At 34.5% G+C, this 18,079-nt stretch overlaps 1 protein-coding gene across 1 annotated transcript in view; it reads right to left on the bottom strand.

The window, feature by feature from the left end:
- Positions 1 to 6: 6 nt before the first annotated feature.
- Positions 7 to 18,079, bottom strand: part of LOC121372659 (E3 ubiquitin-protein ligase RNF213-like) — an 89,853-nt gene continuing 71,780 nt past the window's right edge. Inside the window, exons 17-25 of the mRNA XM_041499106.1 lie at positions 13,835 to 13,970; positions 8,709 to 8,789; positions 7,610 to 7,805; positions 6,038 to 6,260; positions 5,602 to 5,676; positions 3,891 to 4,085; positions 3,439 to 3,528; positions 1,242 to 1,441; positions 7 to 576 (exon numbers count right to left, since the gene is read on the bottom strand). Of these exons, the coding sequence (XP_041355040.1) occupies positions 399 to 576; positions 1,242 to 1,441; positions 3,439 to 3,528; positions 3,891 to 4,085; positions 5,602 to 5,676; positions 6,038 to 6,260; positions 7,610 to 7,805; positions 8,709 to 8,789; positions 13,835 to 13,970 (1,374 nt within the window). The 3' untranslated portion in view covers positions 7 to 398. The remainder of the gene's footprint in view (positions 577 to 1,241; positions 1,442 to 3,438; positions 3,529 to 3,890; positions 4,086 to 5,601; positions 5,677 to 6,037; positions 6,261 to 7,609; positions 7,806 to 8,708; positions 8,790 to 13,834; positions 13,971 to 18,079) is intronic.

The following is an 18,079-nucleotide window of genomic DNA, read 5'->3' as shown; positions in this document are numbered from 1 at the left end:
GCCTACACTATCACACTGATCTGTACTACTCCAAAATCATAATTTTTTTACTAATATATTTACTCTGTTAACTGCACAATTACTGTGGTTATAAACTATCTATTATTCCAGTTTCATCATCAATTGTTATCACAGTTGTTGTGATGTACTAATATCTACAACAGGAAATGCACATATTTCACAGAAAATATATAATATTTTATAGGATACACATATTATTTTATATACAATGTAAAACATGTCATACAAATATTTCACAGGATGCAGAATACAAATAGTTCACAGGATGCACATTTTATCACAAGATTACACACTATTTCACAGGATACACATTACTTCACAGGATATATTCCAAGCATTGGTCTTCTAAGTTAATAAAACACAAGTGTGAAAATTCTCTATAGAGTTTGTCTTCTCATGTCCTCTATTTCTTTATAAACTGTGAGCCAAGCCTCTGTTGCTTGACTGCCTTTGATGTCATCTGGGAAGTCTGTGATGTCTTCCATAACAGATTTCTCAACAGAATCCAAATCATATAGAGGACTGTCAATGTTACCAAGCATTATGTCCCGTAAACTGAAATGTTGAAAGTGAAATAATAATTTTAAAAATAACAATGACAATAATGCATGATCCAATTTCAAACAGTTGTTGCTTGTTTTTGTTTAACATCACTATAGCACACTGACTAATTAATCAGTGGGTACCTGTGCCATCATGTGTTGAACTATTGGTCACACTTCTTCGATTTTTTAATATAAATTTATATAGGCACAGAACAAATTATACATATTATCATTATGCAAGTTTGACCTTAAATACCCTTTTTAGGCACCATCCAAACCAAACATGTATATCGGATCTCCAGAACCACATACTGTGTAAAAAATTTAAACTGTAAATAGATATTTGTTTCAGTTACTATGGACATGCAGACTGAATGACAGATGGTATTTACCTACAGCTTTACATTGGCAACTAAGCTAAATACAGTAACATTATTTGTAAAAAAATTTTTATTATTTTGTACATTTCCGAGTCACATATTATACTAATTAAATCTAGAATCACAAGGTTAAACACTAAGGACTTTTTACAATCTGCATATATAAACATTTTAAGGAATACTTATAAACTATAGGTCACATCGGACAGATTTTATTTAAATTGTTATTTAGATATCAATAAACAGTATTGTGATCCACATACAGCCACATAGTAGTCGTATATAATGAATGTACCTCATATCTTTCTGGTCTCTAGTATCTTCATCGTAATGAGCTTGTGGCTGTGCAATCCTCAGCAGAATGCAATCAAAGATTTCCTGGAGGACAAATTCCAGCTTGTTCAGTATTTGATGTCGGCAGAACCGAACTAGACTGTTTGTCTGGGCATCAGACAGCTTCTTCCTCATATCTGGACCCAAGTTGTCAAAAGCATCCTTAAAAATATTTTACAATTATTATAACTAAATTATGAAAAAACACTAATAATAATCAAATATAGTGTTTAGTAGGATAAACTAATCAAGAAAATTATACCACTTGATAGGAACCATGGTACAGTTTTATGTATCGCAATTTGTACACTTATTATTTCCTTATTTGACAGGAAACAGGCAAACAAACAAAAACCCAGTGATGACATGAAATGGCAGTCGGCAATGCTTTCTATCCTAGGAGATGTTAGCGGAATTGTTACAGTATGTGGAATCTTTGCCACCAAAACAAGTTTTTTCATGACTTTTGTCTGGATAAAAAGGGGGAAAATTGTGGTTTGGACATTAGAGCCAGTCAAGGCCAAATTCATCCAATCAATGATGATGTTCTATATCGTTTAGTCTAAACACGTGTTAGCTCAATCTGTCAAAGATCACAATGTTGTTAACTATTATTAATTTTCTGAAAACGGTACTGAATACTCATACTTTATATGCATATATGGGAATTAAAATTCATACCTTTTAATACCATATTTATTCTATTATATTAAATATACACAATTTGATGTGATCAAACAGGGTTTTTTCCTTCCAAGCTTTGATGTTTATCATTCCACGTTCATGATTCAAGATAAAAACTTCTTTTTTATTTTACACTATTTGGCAAATATCATATTTCAAATTTACAGTTTATACATACATCTATATTATTAATTTTGTTTCTTAATCCTTTCTCTTTTTTTCTTTTTCTCCACTCTCCCTTCCCCTGACTGGGTAGTGATGACGTCAGGTGTGACAGATTGACAATTTTATTTCTCCCACTGTTGGTACCAGCACAATGTCTATTCAGTACAACTGGGGACATTGTACAGCACAGAGGGCAGCACTGAATCCTTAAGTAATTGATATGCAAATTTCTTGAAGAAAAATATGGACCAATTAATTTAGTATGACAAATTGAAACCAATAAAGTTCATTAAAAAAAAAAACTAGGCTCAGTGGTGTAGTGGTTATGCCATCGGATTTGGGGCTGGTAGGTACTGAGTTCGTATCTCACCTGAGCCATGGGGAATTTTTCATGCCAGTACCGGCTCCACCCCAAAGTGAATGCAAGTTTGATACACGACTCAATGGCAACATACACAGTTTCACCCACTTCATGGGTGTGATTATGGGTAAATGTCCAGAATGTATGACCCCAAATGGGGGATGATTACCTGGCATGTACTACAGGTTCCGTGTACACCGAGCTCTGGTGATACTGAGATAGCTCAACAGATAGCAAGCATGCAGCACGGCAGGTAATCATCCCCCATTTGGGGTCATACATTCTGGACATTTACCCATAATCACACCCATGAAGTGGGTGAAACTGTGTATGTTGCCATTGAGTCGTGTATCAAGTAGTCCCATACCGAAATGGAAATACTACGGCTTCACCATTTATCTCATCATCATCCATGTTTGTAATTTTGTAATGTCCAAAACAGAAAAAAAGGTCTTTGTCTCTGTGTTAAATGTTTTAGTTTTTTCTTAAAAAAAGGAAAACAAAATATTAAAAAATGTATTCCTTCTGTTTTCATAGAAAACCCTGTTAAATATTGAACTGAAATAATATCAACTATTTTGCAATACATAATTATTTTAATACTGTTTGTTGTATTGCAATATATTGCAATTTGGTTTTCACCATATCGTTACAACCCAAAACAAAATATTTGAAAATTGAGCAGATGACATTCTTCACTATTATTATATATATGACATTGTTCATTATTATATGGCGAGTATTTCTTGGATTTTTTTTTACATATTGACATTACATTTATGTTATTTCCCAAACAATTTTCCTTTTTTTTGGTCAGTAATGTGTAACTGTAATGGTAAAAGAGCGGTAATAGCAGATATTATTCTACAATGCCTTCAAGATGTCAGTGTCACATTAACATAAACATAAAGTATATTATATTCACACATTGTATTGTTGGTACACAAACCTGGTTATGTGTTGCAAGAACTTGAGATTTTTCCAAATTCAGAAGAAGCCACAGACTCTGAACATGCTTAAATCTGCACATTTGTCGAGCCTGAAAGAAAGATAACCATATTATATGTTATTGGTAAGCAAGATGAAAATACAAAATAATTCTCAGACAAAGAAAACATGATATTTTAGTGAAGTCATTTAATATTTTAATACTAAAACCTGTATTTCTGTAAAATAACAAAAGCTTTAGAAGCAGTATGGGTAGTCAGAATATGCATTGCTCACCCTCTTCCTTCTCCCATGAATGGAAATTAACAAAGCATCTTCCAGTGACTATGCCTATGAATAGTCTTAAAATCACAACTGTGAAACATTTTCATATTAATATCACTAAATACATTATATATATATATATATATATATATATATATATATATATATATATATATATATATTAAATACCTTCTGACTTGCAATAGTTTGCTTCATTTTAAGCACGTCAGTCATAAACTGCTGTAGAGACTGTGACCCATCATCTCCAAGAGACTTGAGGAAACACACAGCAATGTCAAGGTTGTCTATCGAATCACAGATATCTGGAAGACTGGCGCGAAGTTCTGCACTGACCTGAAGCCGAACAGTTGGACTCAGGGCTTCCTGAAAAAGAACAAAGCAAAGAGAAACAACCATGAGTGGATGTTGGAGAGAGGGAGATTCCATGTTAAAAGATAAAATTGTTTGCATGAACCACAATTATCCGAACTAAAAAAATGGAACGAGCCTTGGTGCATTTGTGACAAAACAGTCTTATCTCGAGGACTTAGATTTCCCCCTTTTTTCAATAGATATTAGTGTATGACTATTTTTCTTGCATATCTAACAACATGTACGGTATGTTGAATTTGAAACAAAATAATCAAAACATTGGATCAGTGATGAAACTGAAACCACAAAACTGCTGACTACAGGGACTGTTATAAATGGCACAATCTTGCAAAATGAATGTTGTTGGGTCACAGATAATGTTTTTTGTTAGTTACTTTTTAAATCTATAGGTATTTTAATCATTTACATATATATCAGTTACACCTTTGAGTGAGATTCAGTATAAGTATTATCTATGCATATATACATGCATATATAATTATAACATATCTACTCACTAACTAGCTAATAAGTTATGGTGGTGTCTGCAACTTACATTGTGGGCTATAAAGATACAACTTGTGTGGTGGCAGTAACAGGGTTTGAATATTGGACTACAGCAATTATTGTCATGTCCCCTACATTTGCCGTAAATCCCTCCCAATTTCACCCCTACCAACGACAATGTATTGCCGTGCCCCTCATCCCTTTTTGCCATCAGTGCCCCTCAATAAATCAGATTAAAGTTGGTCTTGAATGTTTTTGGAAAACTACATTTATTTATGTTATCCTGAAAAAGTGCTTTAATTTTGCCATGTAAATAATTAAATACATTGAAAGTTATAGTTTTGTTTGAGTAAAGTTATGGTTTCGGAAATGTCAACATTTTACAAGTAATACCGATTAAACAGATTATTAAAATTTTGAACAATCGGAAACTCGATGCAAACAAAAATGTTCCGAATTAGGTGTGCGGGTCGAATTTACCACAGATTACTGCTAATGCTGCACATGACAGTGTGCATGTGTGGTTTTATTTACAAAAAGGAAACTATAAACATTAACTTGCTGTTTTCAAACCACACACCCTTGTTCGAGAGATGAACAAAGCAGTTACAAATAAGTCCAGATGTGGCATATCTTGATAAGAATGTGACATTAAAATTTGTTTCAGTCAATTTTATTTTATTACTAATAATGTTTGTTTTGTTTTTTTGTTGTTGTTTTTTTGCCTCCATGCCCTATAAATATCTTCTTAATGTGCTGTTGTGCCCCTAGCATGTCTTTAAAATTACTGCTGTGGTGCCCTCCTGATCCCATGCCCTCTAAGGTAATAATTGCAGTGCCCGTCTGACAACGTAATTCAATCCCTGCAGAAACCTATGAAGGGTATTCTGGTATGTAATTCAAACTTATGAGTTTACTTTCATTTCTATCTTCCATAAAGATTTATTTTCATGCTTGCAATCATTTCCTTTACTTAAACCTAAAAAATATATGGTGTCATTAACTTGCAACTAAACCTAACCTGTTTCACTTTGTTGCGTAGTGTTTCAAACACAAGAGCACTGGCTGTGTCTGCACGGTACAACATGGTTTCCAGCTGAAATAAAATCACAAATGTAATATTAAAAACCAGAAGAGAAAAGCACATTTAAAAAGAGAAGAAGAAAACAAAATATTTATATTGTATATCTAGATCATACTGTGTCTTTCCATGTAAAATCGACCAAAGATGAAAAGGTTACAAATCACAATTACCTAAGTAATTACTAACTGGCCATTCCCTGGACATCTTTTCAAAAGACTCCAATTTCAGGAATGTAACTCAGCAAATAAGTGACAATATCTGCCATTCTGAATTTTTAATAAATAAAGCCACACAACATGTCTAGAACCTTACAAGAAACTAATGCATATCGAAATAAAATATTCATTAACTTTATGGTTTGCAGTTTACTTACAGGAATAATTCCACTCTGCTGGTGCACTTTTGATTTAGCTTGCAACAACCTTTCTTTAAGCTGGTGTTCAAAACCATCAAAGTCATACTCCACTTTAGTTCCCTCACCAAGCTTAAAAGAATAGTTGCAGTTGGCGAGCACCAATGGCAACAGGTCTTTGTCTGGATGGTAACAAACGAGATGATTTGCCTTCAGGTCTTTTACTGGAACCTCAGGTACACCACTGTATAAGGAAACAATTATAAACATAAAAACTTAAAAATTTCGTATTGCTATGTTTTGTTCACAAAGTTAAAACTATTTTTTTCTTCTTAAAAAATTTATATCTTTTTCAACTTCTTTTTTACATGTAGCTGATTATGAGATATATGCAAAATAGTGTTCTGATGAAATAATCCTGTGAAAGCTGCCGACTATATAATACAAATGTCACATACAAATTTTCTCTTAACATTTTTTTTTATCTGACGCAGTACCAAAAGACAAAACATGAGTTGCTAGATGACATGGCAATACTTTCCTTCAGTTAATGCTAGCTGTAACTGTAGGCCTAAGTAAGATCTGTTTTGAAAAAGTTTTAAGTATTTTACCTTGGTTAAAATTAACTGAAGAGAAATGAACACCAATATCCATAAATTGAATTATTTATCAACATATTGATATCAAGTGATAAAAGATGAGTATGTACATATAGATAGTTGAAGAAAGTACTTTTTAGAACAAATCATATTTACACTGTGTTAAGTCATTTAGTGGGTCATCTGTCCACAACAATGTCTAGTCAGGGTTTATTCTCTATCCTGTACAAGTTTGTGTTTTCTAAGCTATTTTAAGCTATTTTCTAAGTATTCTCATATAGACTGTGAAGGAGGGATGAAATATCCTGTTATGGATATCCTAAGGAGTGTCAGTCCTCCTATAAGAACCACAGAAGCAATCATGACTATCCTTTTGAACCCTCCCACCCACTCATACAAATTTTCTTTTTTACAATATATTGTCCATAGAAACATGATTTGACCCCCTCTAAAGTCCACCTGTGACAATTTACACCCACTGCAAACATTTCTACACACGCACCTTAAATATCAACTAAAATGTTGAATTTGGAAAATATAATTCATTACTAATCTGCCAAAAAGTTAGTTGAAAAATTGGATGACATTTGCAATCTACTGTCTGTGTTGTCTGGCTCAGTATTTGTCTGCACATCTGCTTGAACATGTCCGTTATGTATTTGAAGATGATGGAGCCAACATTACTTTGGACAATCAGAACACTTACCCTTTTTGTTAATTCTCCAAAACAAAGTTGTCAGTTGGTTGAGGTGTAACAATTAGGTTTCTTTAAATTATCTTAATTTTGATAAAATAATTTAATCTAACATGTCAGATCTATAATTCACCAAGCTGCTAAATAACATCCTGCAGTGCAAAATAATAAAACTTCATCAAATCACGAACAACATGCATAATGCAGTACATCTATATATGTACATTTTAAAACCCCTACTAATTCCTCAACAACAGATCCCCGTCCTCAAAACCAAAGGTCGAACAGAACAAAATTAACCTTTGTTGGGTAACTGCACAGTAGCGATCTAGAAACTCATTGTGTTTTCTGAGAAGGAACTCCAAGAGAATGTAAGAACAGAGTCCTGGACCAGTCGTCGATGGTAACAGGATGGCAAGCTGAGAGTCAGGTGTTATCTTCACATTCCTGAATTCCTGTGGAAGTCTGACTAGTCCACCATGCAGACTCCAACATCCTGCAAAACAATAAATACTTCATCAACTTATTAATAAATACAATATCCTGCAAAATAACACTTCATCAAATCATTAATAAATACAACACTGGAAAATAAGAAACATTTGATCAAATCACTAATACAAAATCCTGCAAAATAACACATTTCATCAAAGCACTAGTGAGAATATCTTGTAAAATAACAAACACTTCATCAAATCACTAGTGAGAATATCTTCTAAAATAACAAACACTTCATCAAATCACTAGTGAGAATATCTTGTAAAATAACAAACACTTCATCAAATCACTAGTGAGAATATCTTCTAAAATAAATACTTCATCAAATCACTAATAAATACAACACTGGAAAATAACAAACACTTCACCAAATCACTTATCAATACAATATTCATCAACACAATTCAAAGGCGTAGGAAGGTGCCAAAAAGTATGTGTATGTGTATAAATGTACAATATACAAAACATCGCTGCTGCTACAAAGTGCCCCTCCCCCACTTCCAATGCCAGTGCAATTTATTTTTAAACTGCCATGGGTGAAACAGCCCACCAGCAGCAATTTTCAAGCCCCACTAAGGCAATTTGTTTTTTTAAAGTAGCAAATAAACATGACAGGTTATTTTGCTGTAAGAAGTCTTGTTCAAATGTACATAATTGTGTATACATTTTGACATCATTGGGGAGCTCTACTGCCATGGCAGTAATTTTAATCACACAGCATAAGAGTGCAATAGGTGACATTCCTGACACACGACAATTTATATTACAATGATAGCAATTGCTGTCGGTACCCTCGTTAAGTTTAAGCCCTGTTAAAGTACTTAGTATACAAGCATCAATTCATTGTGCAGCCTTAAATTCTCTTTGATCCAAGATGAATAGTTATATTTTTAGATCTTACCATAATCCAAAAGTTTTTCTTTGACACATTCCCAAGCTGCAGCAAAGTCATCAAAAAGTTCTTGCATGTTGACACTGTGACCTGAAAACAAGTATTTATATATAAACAAATTATAATATCTTCCCAAAGGGGATTTGAACCAAAAACTCTTTGCGTTAGAGACAAGTCCTTTAATTAACTGGTTATAATTTATCCTTATCTGAAGAATGCATATTTTGGTAGGGAATTTAGCTATTAACTCAGCCTGCACTATGGAGATTTCAATTTACAGAGCTAACGGAGAAACACCCATTCTTATACAAAGCTCCCAAACAAAGCACAACACAACATTTACCAGTATGTGTCAAAAGTGCAAGTCAATTATTTTTCTTTGTCTTTTACGATAATTCTAGGTATTGAAGAAAGTATGAAGATTAAAAAGCTTATTCTTACTTACTTGGCTTTCATTAGCCACCTAAATTGGATCTGAAATCGCTAAAATACCTGTATTAAGCAGCCACAGTAAATGTTTATTATTATATAAAAGGGATATTTAACAACAGCGATAAAGTGCAGCAAATAACCGATCTTCACACCTTCAGGAATACTAGTACCCATTCAGTCCCGACATCTCTACTATGTATTAAAAAAGAATGACTATGGAATGCATCTAATTGCCTCTATGCAGACTACACTTGACATCTGTAGATTCACTTATATGTACTATGACACTGCATGAAGTAGGAGTTAAATAATTAAATAAATAAAAAATAAAAACCCAACTTATTGAGAACAGTTAAATTAATACATTCCAATCACCTTGTTTCTGAAGGAGGCAACAGGTGGAAATTTAGAAGCACATAATTAATTAGCAATACAGACAGCAAAAACAAAAAGAGAAAGAAACAACAAATGTCTTAAAGGTAAACAGAAAGAAGGAAACGGGAAAAACGGAAACAGGAAACAAAGAAACAAAGTGGACTAGGAAAAAAGGAAACCGGTGAAAAAGGAATGGAAAAAAAGAAGCAGATTATATTGTCTTTAATAAGTCTTAAAAACAACCATAATTAGCACATGTCACATGATTTTATAAAGACTACATTAAATACAGCATTATACATCAATTAACGAAATCAGATATTAAAAAATTTAAAAGCATTTGATGATGTGGATGTTGTGACCAATGCCATCAAGAAAGTCTGGAATCAACATTTTTAAAGCCAAGGAGGCCACACAAAAAAGATAAAAAAATAACATGAATAACTCAACTTGAACAATATAATGTAAAATGTTTTAAATTGCATTAATTTGAATCTGCACCATGTACCAAAATTATCAGTATTAATTTTAACATGAATTAATAATGTGAATTTAACATATATGAGATGTTTCTTTCTTTGTTTCTTTCTTTCTGGTTTTTTTTTCCTGTTTCCTTTTCCTACAACTGTCTCAAGCAGTTGTTTTACCTTGTGTGACCGCTTAAAGTTACAGTGTCTGGTTACCATATAATAATATCATGCACAAATATGAAATACAGGCTCAAATGCACTTGTAAAAAATTTGTGTGTGTTCGCTATGAACAGAGAATGTCAAAAGTATACGCTCGATTCGTCGCCTGTGCTGCCAGTGCTTGGCAAAGCACAAACAACAGCTTGTTGTCAGTTTCAGTTAACACATGCGTTTGTGGATTTGAAATTGTATGGTTCGTCTCAAAAAATGAAATGAGAAATCTTGCACTGTACGAAGAATGTTCGGTTGAGGATATGTACTATTCTTTCGTTAAAACTGGTTTTAATCTTGACAACGTATTATCGACAATCGTACCTTCCTATTTAAGAATATTTTATAAAGTGTTAGTAGAACTTTCAAAGTTTAGTTTGTATAACACATTGATCATGTATACAATCGACAAATTCGAATAAATATTATTTCGTTTGGAAAGGGTAAAGTTAGTTTGTTTTGTTTAACGACATCAGTGTTAGAGCATATTGACTTAAAGGAAACATGTCACGAGACCATATTAAAGCTCATTTTAAAAGCAAAATAATATAAAAATAAGTTTATAACAATAAAATATGTGTAATTGTCTTAAAACATAGAAATTACACCAATCAGTATCAAAGTACGATTTATGCATATTTATCGGTGAGCTTTCGGGAAAAAACCCCGGAAGTGACGTCAGTCACGCTGTACTCTTCCTTTGTTTTTAAGTGTTTATATATATGGAGTGAGGGGTTACAATTTTTTCAGAGCCCAACAATGTCATACTTCGCAGCCTTTGGGTAATAAACAGTTTAATGGATTGGGATTCTCTTTTTGGGGGGTTTTCCAAAGAATTGTATTCGAAGAAAGACGTAGTTATTTTATTGCAAAAGAAAATATTGGACACCAATGCCGTCCTGCAGCCCGAAAGTTATCTGTAGACAAAAACAGAACCCGGATGTTAATGCCAAGTGGTACATTGTTCATATTTGGCACAAAGATACACCTCAGCATGATGTATTTATATATGTTAAAAAAATAAATGTAGTAAAAATATTTTTTTTAAAGAAAAAAACAAAACATTTTCATGTTCGGACTGTACATAATGAAATCTGTATACACCGTCCGAAGGAGGACACGCGAATTAAGTCATTAAATATGGCATATACAAACATGGGACTTGGCACGAGGAAACATCTCAGTACGGTGTATTTAAATATGTTTTTTTTTAAAAGTGTAGAAAACAAAAATAATTTTTAATAACGTTTTTCATCTTCGGGCGGAGTATGTCACAAAAACGTTCCTCACCGAACGATGCCTAAAACAGAACCCGTATGTTAATGCGGAGGCGTACATTGTTCACATCTGGCACGAACACCTACCTAAGCATTATGTATTTAAATATGTAAAAAAATATTATATTTTGTTTTTTGTTTTGTACCCCCTTTTTTGTTACATCGTACTAAGATGTTTCCTCGTGCCAAATCCCATGTCTGTATATGCCATATTTAATGACTTAATTGACGTTTCTTCTTCGGACGGTGAATACAGATTTCATTATGTACAGCCCGAATGTGAAAAATGTGATTTAAACAACAACAAAAAAAAGAAAAAGAAAAGTCATAATTTTTTTTTTAAAACATATTTAAATACATGTACATCATACCGAGGTGTAGCTTTGTGCTAAATATGAACAGTATACACACTGGCATTAACATCCGGGTTCTGTTTTGTCTCCGGGTTACTTTTGGGCTCCGGGCTGACCGCGGTCTGGTCTGGCACCATCGGTTTCTACACCCCCCGGCTTGCTATCGTTTCTTCTTCAGTATCACTGCTGTAAGTAAATACGTGTCTTTCTTCATATACCAACGGCTCAAACTGATACGGCAAAATGTTTTGCGAACGAACACTCATTTTTCTTGGTAAGCTCTGCAAGTCTTAGATTCTTTGCGAGTGGTACCGACTAATGCTTAAATGTAAGGCTTCAGATCAAGAAACGCGTGACTGGCGTCACGGACCACGTGATCGACCTGCTCATTAAAGATCGGCAATTTCCGCTAAGAGCTTGTATCTGGGGTTTTACGGAGCAATTTTAAGTAATTAATTTTCATTTTTAAATTATTTGTTTTAGGTGATTCAATTTATAATTTATTTTACATGGTTGGTGCCAAATATAGGCCATGTGGCATGTTTCCTTTAATAATCATCTGCTATTGGATTTCAAACGTTTAGTAATTTTGACATATAATCTAAGAGAGGAAACGGGCGCATGTGCAGGAGGAAGGTATTGGGGGTCAAAACCCTTACCTGCCCAAGATAAATTTAAAAACAAAATTGAAATATATTTTCTGACGGAGCATGACCCCATATAAACTTCGCTCAACACAGTCTATAACCCCCAACCCTGCTGAAATCCTTGCACATGTGCCTTGGAAACCCGCTACATTTTAAAAATATTTTTGTATTATTATTTTTTCTTTTTTTAGAAAGGGATCATTTATATGTACCATCCCACAGACAGGATATCACATACCATGGCCTTTTATATACCAGTCATGGTGCACTGACTGGAACAAGCCCGCCGATGGGGATCCATCCTAGACCGACCGCACATTTCCAAAACCTCCCACTTTTTTAGGTGTAAGTAATGAATAGAAGTAACATAATCTTCATAAATGTTACGTATATCGAACATACTGCCCTCTTCCTCTACCCCTAGAGCGTTACGTAATTATTAACACCCACCTTACATGTAACGCATATGCCAAACGCTGGCCACTGTCAAAATTTCAAGGCAAATCCCCCACCGACCCCTAGAAAGGTATTGTACCATAACTCTATGGATATAAATATATTTTGGAGATATGAGACAATACCTCAATCAAGACAGTTAAATTTGTTTCTTAAATCACGTGAGAAGCTGAACGCCTGCTCAAATCACGTAAATTCCCAGTTCTACTGGCGTCCCGCCAATTGAAGAAAAACAAGCTGGCCATTGGGTTTGCAGTTGACCTAGATAATGTAGATAAGCGAGCATTGCGAAACTATAGCGATGTGGTGTGCCTTTTATGTACCAAACAGAACTGGATCATCTATTCTAAATACTTAAATAATAAAAAATATTCCTGGGACTGCAGCTTTAAGACAGGTTTGACTGTATATATAAAATGATGAAGAGGACCACAGCAGGAGTTTGATATAATGAACATTTATTTGCTAAAATATATTCATCCATTTTAAATTTGGAAAATAGTAATTTTCTCGTTTTCAAAATCCATACAAATATTCTTATACTGACCACTGCTATTTTTCAGATTCTGTCGATTCAAAGTAATCACATTTCAGCTAGCTATAATATTATGGCTATATAACTGAATAGTTTACTGAAACAACCAAATCATATATTTCCATGTAAAGACGTATTCCAATCAGATGAAGGCAGGTATTGTGTATTTTAATACTAAAAAAGGCTCTTATTGCTAGCGATTATTATTTGATTTTGCAGTCAACAGCACATAATACAGTGAATGACTTAACAAAAGACTAATACATGTATACATAATTTAAAAACTTTGTTTTTTTTAAACAGGTGTGAAATAAAGGATTGATTAATAGTGTGCAGTATTTGACAGTATTTAAAGACTGTTTATAATTGTAAGTCATACTTTCAGTTTTGATGATGTCTTTAATGGTAATTTTGTAAGCCTCAGATCTGTCGAGTCTACGTCGATATCTCAACATCAAGTGGTGCTGCAGAGTCAGAATACTTGGTATGTACTGCATGGCCTGAAGGTAATAGTTCTGAAACAAAAACCCTTACATTTTAAGACTGGGAAATGTAAAATTGCAATCTGATCTCCATCATGTTACATATGCAAGAAGGATTTTACTTCCCTTGAGTGAATTATGCCCCTTGCCTATATTACATTTCCGGAGAGCAAATCTATATTCAATGTTATAACTTATAGGCTAAACCATGGCTGCTGAGAATGGTAGCTGGTCAGATCATTTGTGACTAGACACTACAGGAGAGTATGTTTTAATAGATAAAAGGGACAGTAAAACTCAAACATGAGACTTATGTGTTGGAAAGATGCATACCTGGACCACCAACACATACTGACAGTCAAGAAATGAAAAACGCATAATTTTAGAGTTACCGTAATAAAAAACTGATTATTCATGCTAACTGGGGGCAGCCATTTTCTTTTGTTTTCGATGCATCCGTAATTATAGCTTGGGGCGAATTAAGTGACGTCAGCTTCAACCAACTCGGGTGTGCACAGTGTAAACAAAGCCAGTAATTTACAACAAGGCACTTCGCTTTTATCAACCTGACTTGAAACTATAATATTCTATTTAACTAAATATATTTCAATTTGCATTAATAGAATGAAATGGGGTTATAGTATTTTTCTCTCTTAAAAAATCCAAAGAAAAAATGCATATTATTAGACCTACTGGTAAGGTATGTTGGAGCAAAAACAACCACTCACGATACCCAAGTGATAATTTTCATCAGTTTCTGATTTTAGATGGGAAAGTCGACTTAATCAAGGGTTTATGTACAGTAATAAAGCAGGATGGCTGATAATGTCCATTATCATATTAGGGGTGATCACGCAGTTATTCCACAATACTCTTAGATCTTATTCCTCTTTGGCAAAATGGAAGTTATACAACATGGGATTTGTAGAGAAATTGTGACATCCAAACTGCAGCAGAGTAGAGAAAATTGATGACCGGGGACTTTTCACTGTCTGAATCTTCAGCTGCCTTTCCTGGACAAGAGCCAGAAAGTACTCAGCTAAATCATTGACAGTAGGCAACAAGGGATCCACATCCCTCTCAGATGCCCAACGAACCCAAGTGTGCCAGTGACACTGATAGACTCTCTGTAGACTGGCACTTCGAAGTGGAGACGAGCTCAGCAACCCGCTGAGAAAAGGCTCCATCTCGCAGGGAAACCCTGACAACCTCCACCTGTGAAATCGGAAGATCTCCAGCTTCAGATGCCAAGCTGTTTGCCTCAATCTCTGGCTGAGCAGATCCAGTATCAAGGGCAAGCCCACAGGCTTCTGCACTAAAAGTAACGGGAGCGGAGAAAACCAGGCTTGAGTTTCCCAACTCGGGGCTACGAGCGTGGCACAACAAGGTTGCCATCTGACCTTGGCCAGAAACTTGCCGAGCAGAAACGATGGGGGGAAGGCGTAAAAATACAGTCCTGTCCAGTCCATGCTCAATGTCAGTGTGTCAGGAACTGGCAACACAAACATTGGCAACTGGTTGTTCAGTCGGGTGGCAAACATCAAGTTGTGGACTCCCCCACAACTGAAGAACTTGATAAGCCACCTCCCTGTGCAGCATCCACTCTGTGAATGGTGACTCAAGGTGTCTGCCAAAATGTTCACGGACATTGCAGTGTTTCCCCTAGAGGCCGGAAGGACCCCGCACCGACCCCATAAATTTCTTTACCTGGACTGTAAAAACTGTAACCATTGAAAAAAAGGGACTCAACCCTGTGATTAATTTGCCAATGTTTTTTTTAAATACTTAAAATGCAAATGCTAGTAGTCATAAATATACTATTATCCCCAAATATGTACATTGTTAGAGCCCATGCAGTGGCCAGTGAGGGGAAAACAAATGAACCATCTTGATGATGATCGAATGAAAAACAAATCAACCAACATCGATCATATGTAAAAAAAAGAAAACAGTCTACAAGTCAATACTTTCTATTTCCTTTCCAGGGTTCGAACTTAACAGCGGCAATGACGGCAAAATGTATAAACGTGTATGAACATTATCTGCCAGTATTTAACACGAGCGTTCAGATCCTGGTTGGAGTTAATGGGTGTTTAGTTAGTACCACTCGATGGAACTAGTCATGTGTGTACCCTGTATTGTTGTATAATATACGTTCTCACTGCATTTTGCCTCCTCGCTTTCATGTTATACCGCCCCTTTTCACGTATGGCAGCCCCATTTGTTTTTCGTCGCCCCTCTTTATTTTTCGGCATCCTGTTATACTTTACAGCACCCAGCTCCGCTATTTAAAAATGTACACTTTTTTCACACTGAAAAACATCGATCAGTCTGCACACTGGACATGTTGTGTACGAAAGCGCAACTGACGAAAAACCTCAGTAGTTTAATTACGACAGTGATCGTAACATAATTTAACACTATTTTCTAACAGCCTCTGTTGTGTCCCATGCCAGTATCCATGTGCATGTTTGATACACACACTAATAGTTATATTTTATTTTAGCAATGAAAACATTTTATTTTTTATCGTTTCAGCAATCTTCGACTAAAAAACCACTTATTTGGTGCCAAATTTGTCACATGATCAGAATGGTCAGTCTTTTGTGTCCACTAACTCGTGTCTGATATTTTATCCTCAATTGCAGATTTAATTGGTCGTAACTGATGATTTTTCCTCACTGTCATTTGTTTATTCAGATATCTTAAAATCCGTATTAAAGGAGCTCAATCACGGATTTAGTGGGCCTTATTTCTCTAAATATGCATTATAAATGGAAATTACACTCATTTGGAATACCAAACCTAGTTATTGTATGATCCAAAACATTTTAATTGAACTACAATTGAGGGAATTCCATGACACGCTTCATTTTCAAAATTAGGAACTCTTCTTGAGATGAGACATTAAAAACCGGAAAAACAGACTCATAGTGATGAGGCTATATATATGACAACTGTCTAATGTATTTTTGGATTTTATATAAACGATCACCATGTATACAGACTTGGAAAGTGAGGGCCGGCTATATACATGGCAAATAATAAAAAAGATATTATTTCTTGACGAAAATAACTGCGAATATGCTGAAATAAAACAATAAACAGTCGGAACATGAACTCACTATTTATTATTATTATTATTATCAGGCGCGTGTGCAAATTATTTTGACTGGTTCGCAAAGTGGTATTTCGGTTTTGTCATCCAAAGGATGGCTAATTATTACTTAACCCAGTTGAATCCAGTTCTATGTGCAGGGACAAAATCAGCCTGCCGTTTGTGCGTGTGTGCACGCACATTAATCTTGCATTTTTATAGCCAAAACTCCTCCAGGTAAAACACCGTCCCTCCACCCCAAGTAGTAGTAGTAGTAGTAATAATAGTAGTAACAGTAATAATAATTGTGTATTATTATTTTTTTTTTTTTAATTTATTATTTTTGTTTTTTTGTTAGTACTGTAGGGACAATATGACGCTATTCATATATTTATGGAAAACGTACAAAATAGGGTCCACTAAATTAATATACTCCCCCACCCCCTCCCCTGTTCAGAAAATGCACTGTTCGTACAGTACTTAGTATGTATTCCTCCTGTTCCAGATGGTTCGGTAATATGGATCAATCAAATACATGTACTTATTTACCGCCTATATACAGTTTTGTTGTGAACATAGCCAGCCCTTGTTAGTGGAGGCTATATACACGGCATTCGTATATATAGTCACATCCTATATAAACACTGTCTAGTTCAGAGTATTCTTTAAAAATGTAACAATTCCTATCAGCTGTTATGGCATATTTTGCATAATAATGAATTTGACAAGGTGGAAAATGATGGTGTTCATGATCCAGATGTTGAGTTTTTCGCATATGACTAACGATAAATTTACCTTTAATACGTCACACCTGTGCTCTCCAAATAGCCGTTATTTTTCTCCATAATTCAATTATTTTTATAAAATATCAATAATAAGTGTGATATGGTGGTTATGTAGATGGTTCAATAAAGTACTTTTAGGTACAAATCAAATGTATATATTGTAATATAATACCTTGTTGGGTCAATAATTAGGTCAACCATCTGTGAGAGAGCAAACCATCTGTGAGAGAGCACATTTAAAATAATAATATTAAAGATTT

This window comes from Gigantopelta aegis, chromosome 4, assembly GCF_016097555.1.
Source record: "Gigantopelta aegis isolate Gae_Host chromosome 4, Gae_host_genome, whole genome shotgun sequence".
Taxonomy (NCBI): Eukaryota; Metazoa; Mollusca; class Gastropoda; order Neomphalida; family Peltospiridae; genus Gigantopelta; species Gigantopelta aegis.
The sequence above is the reverse complement of the archived record's forward strand: the minus strand, read 5'-3'. Positions and strand labels throughout refer to the sequence as shown.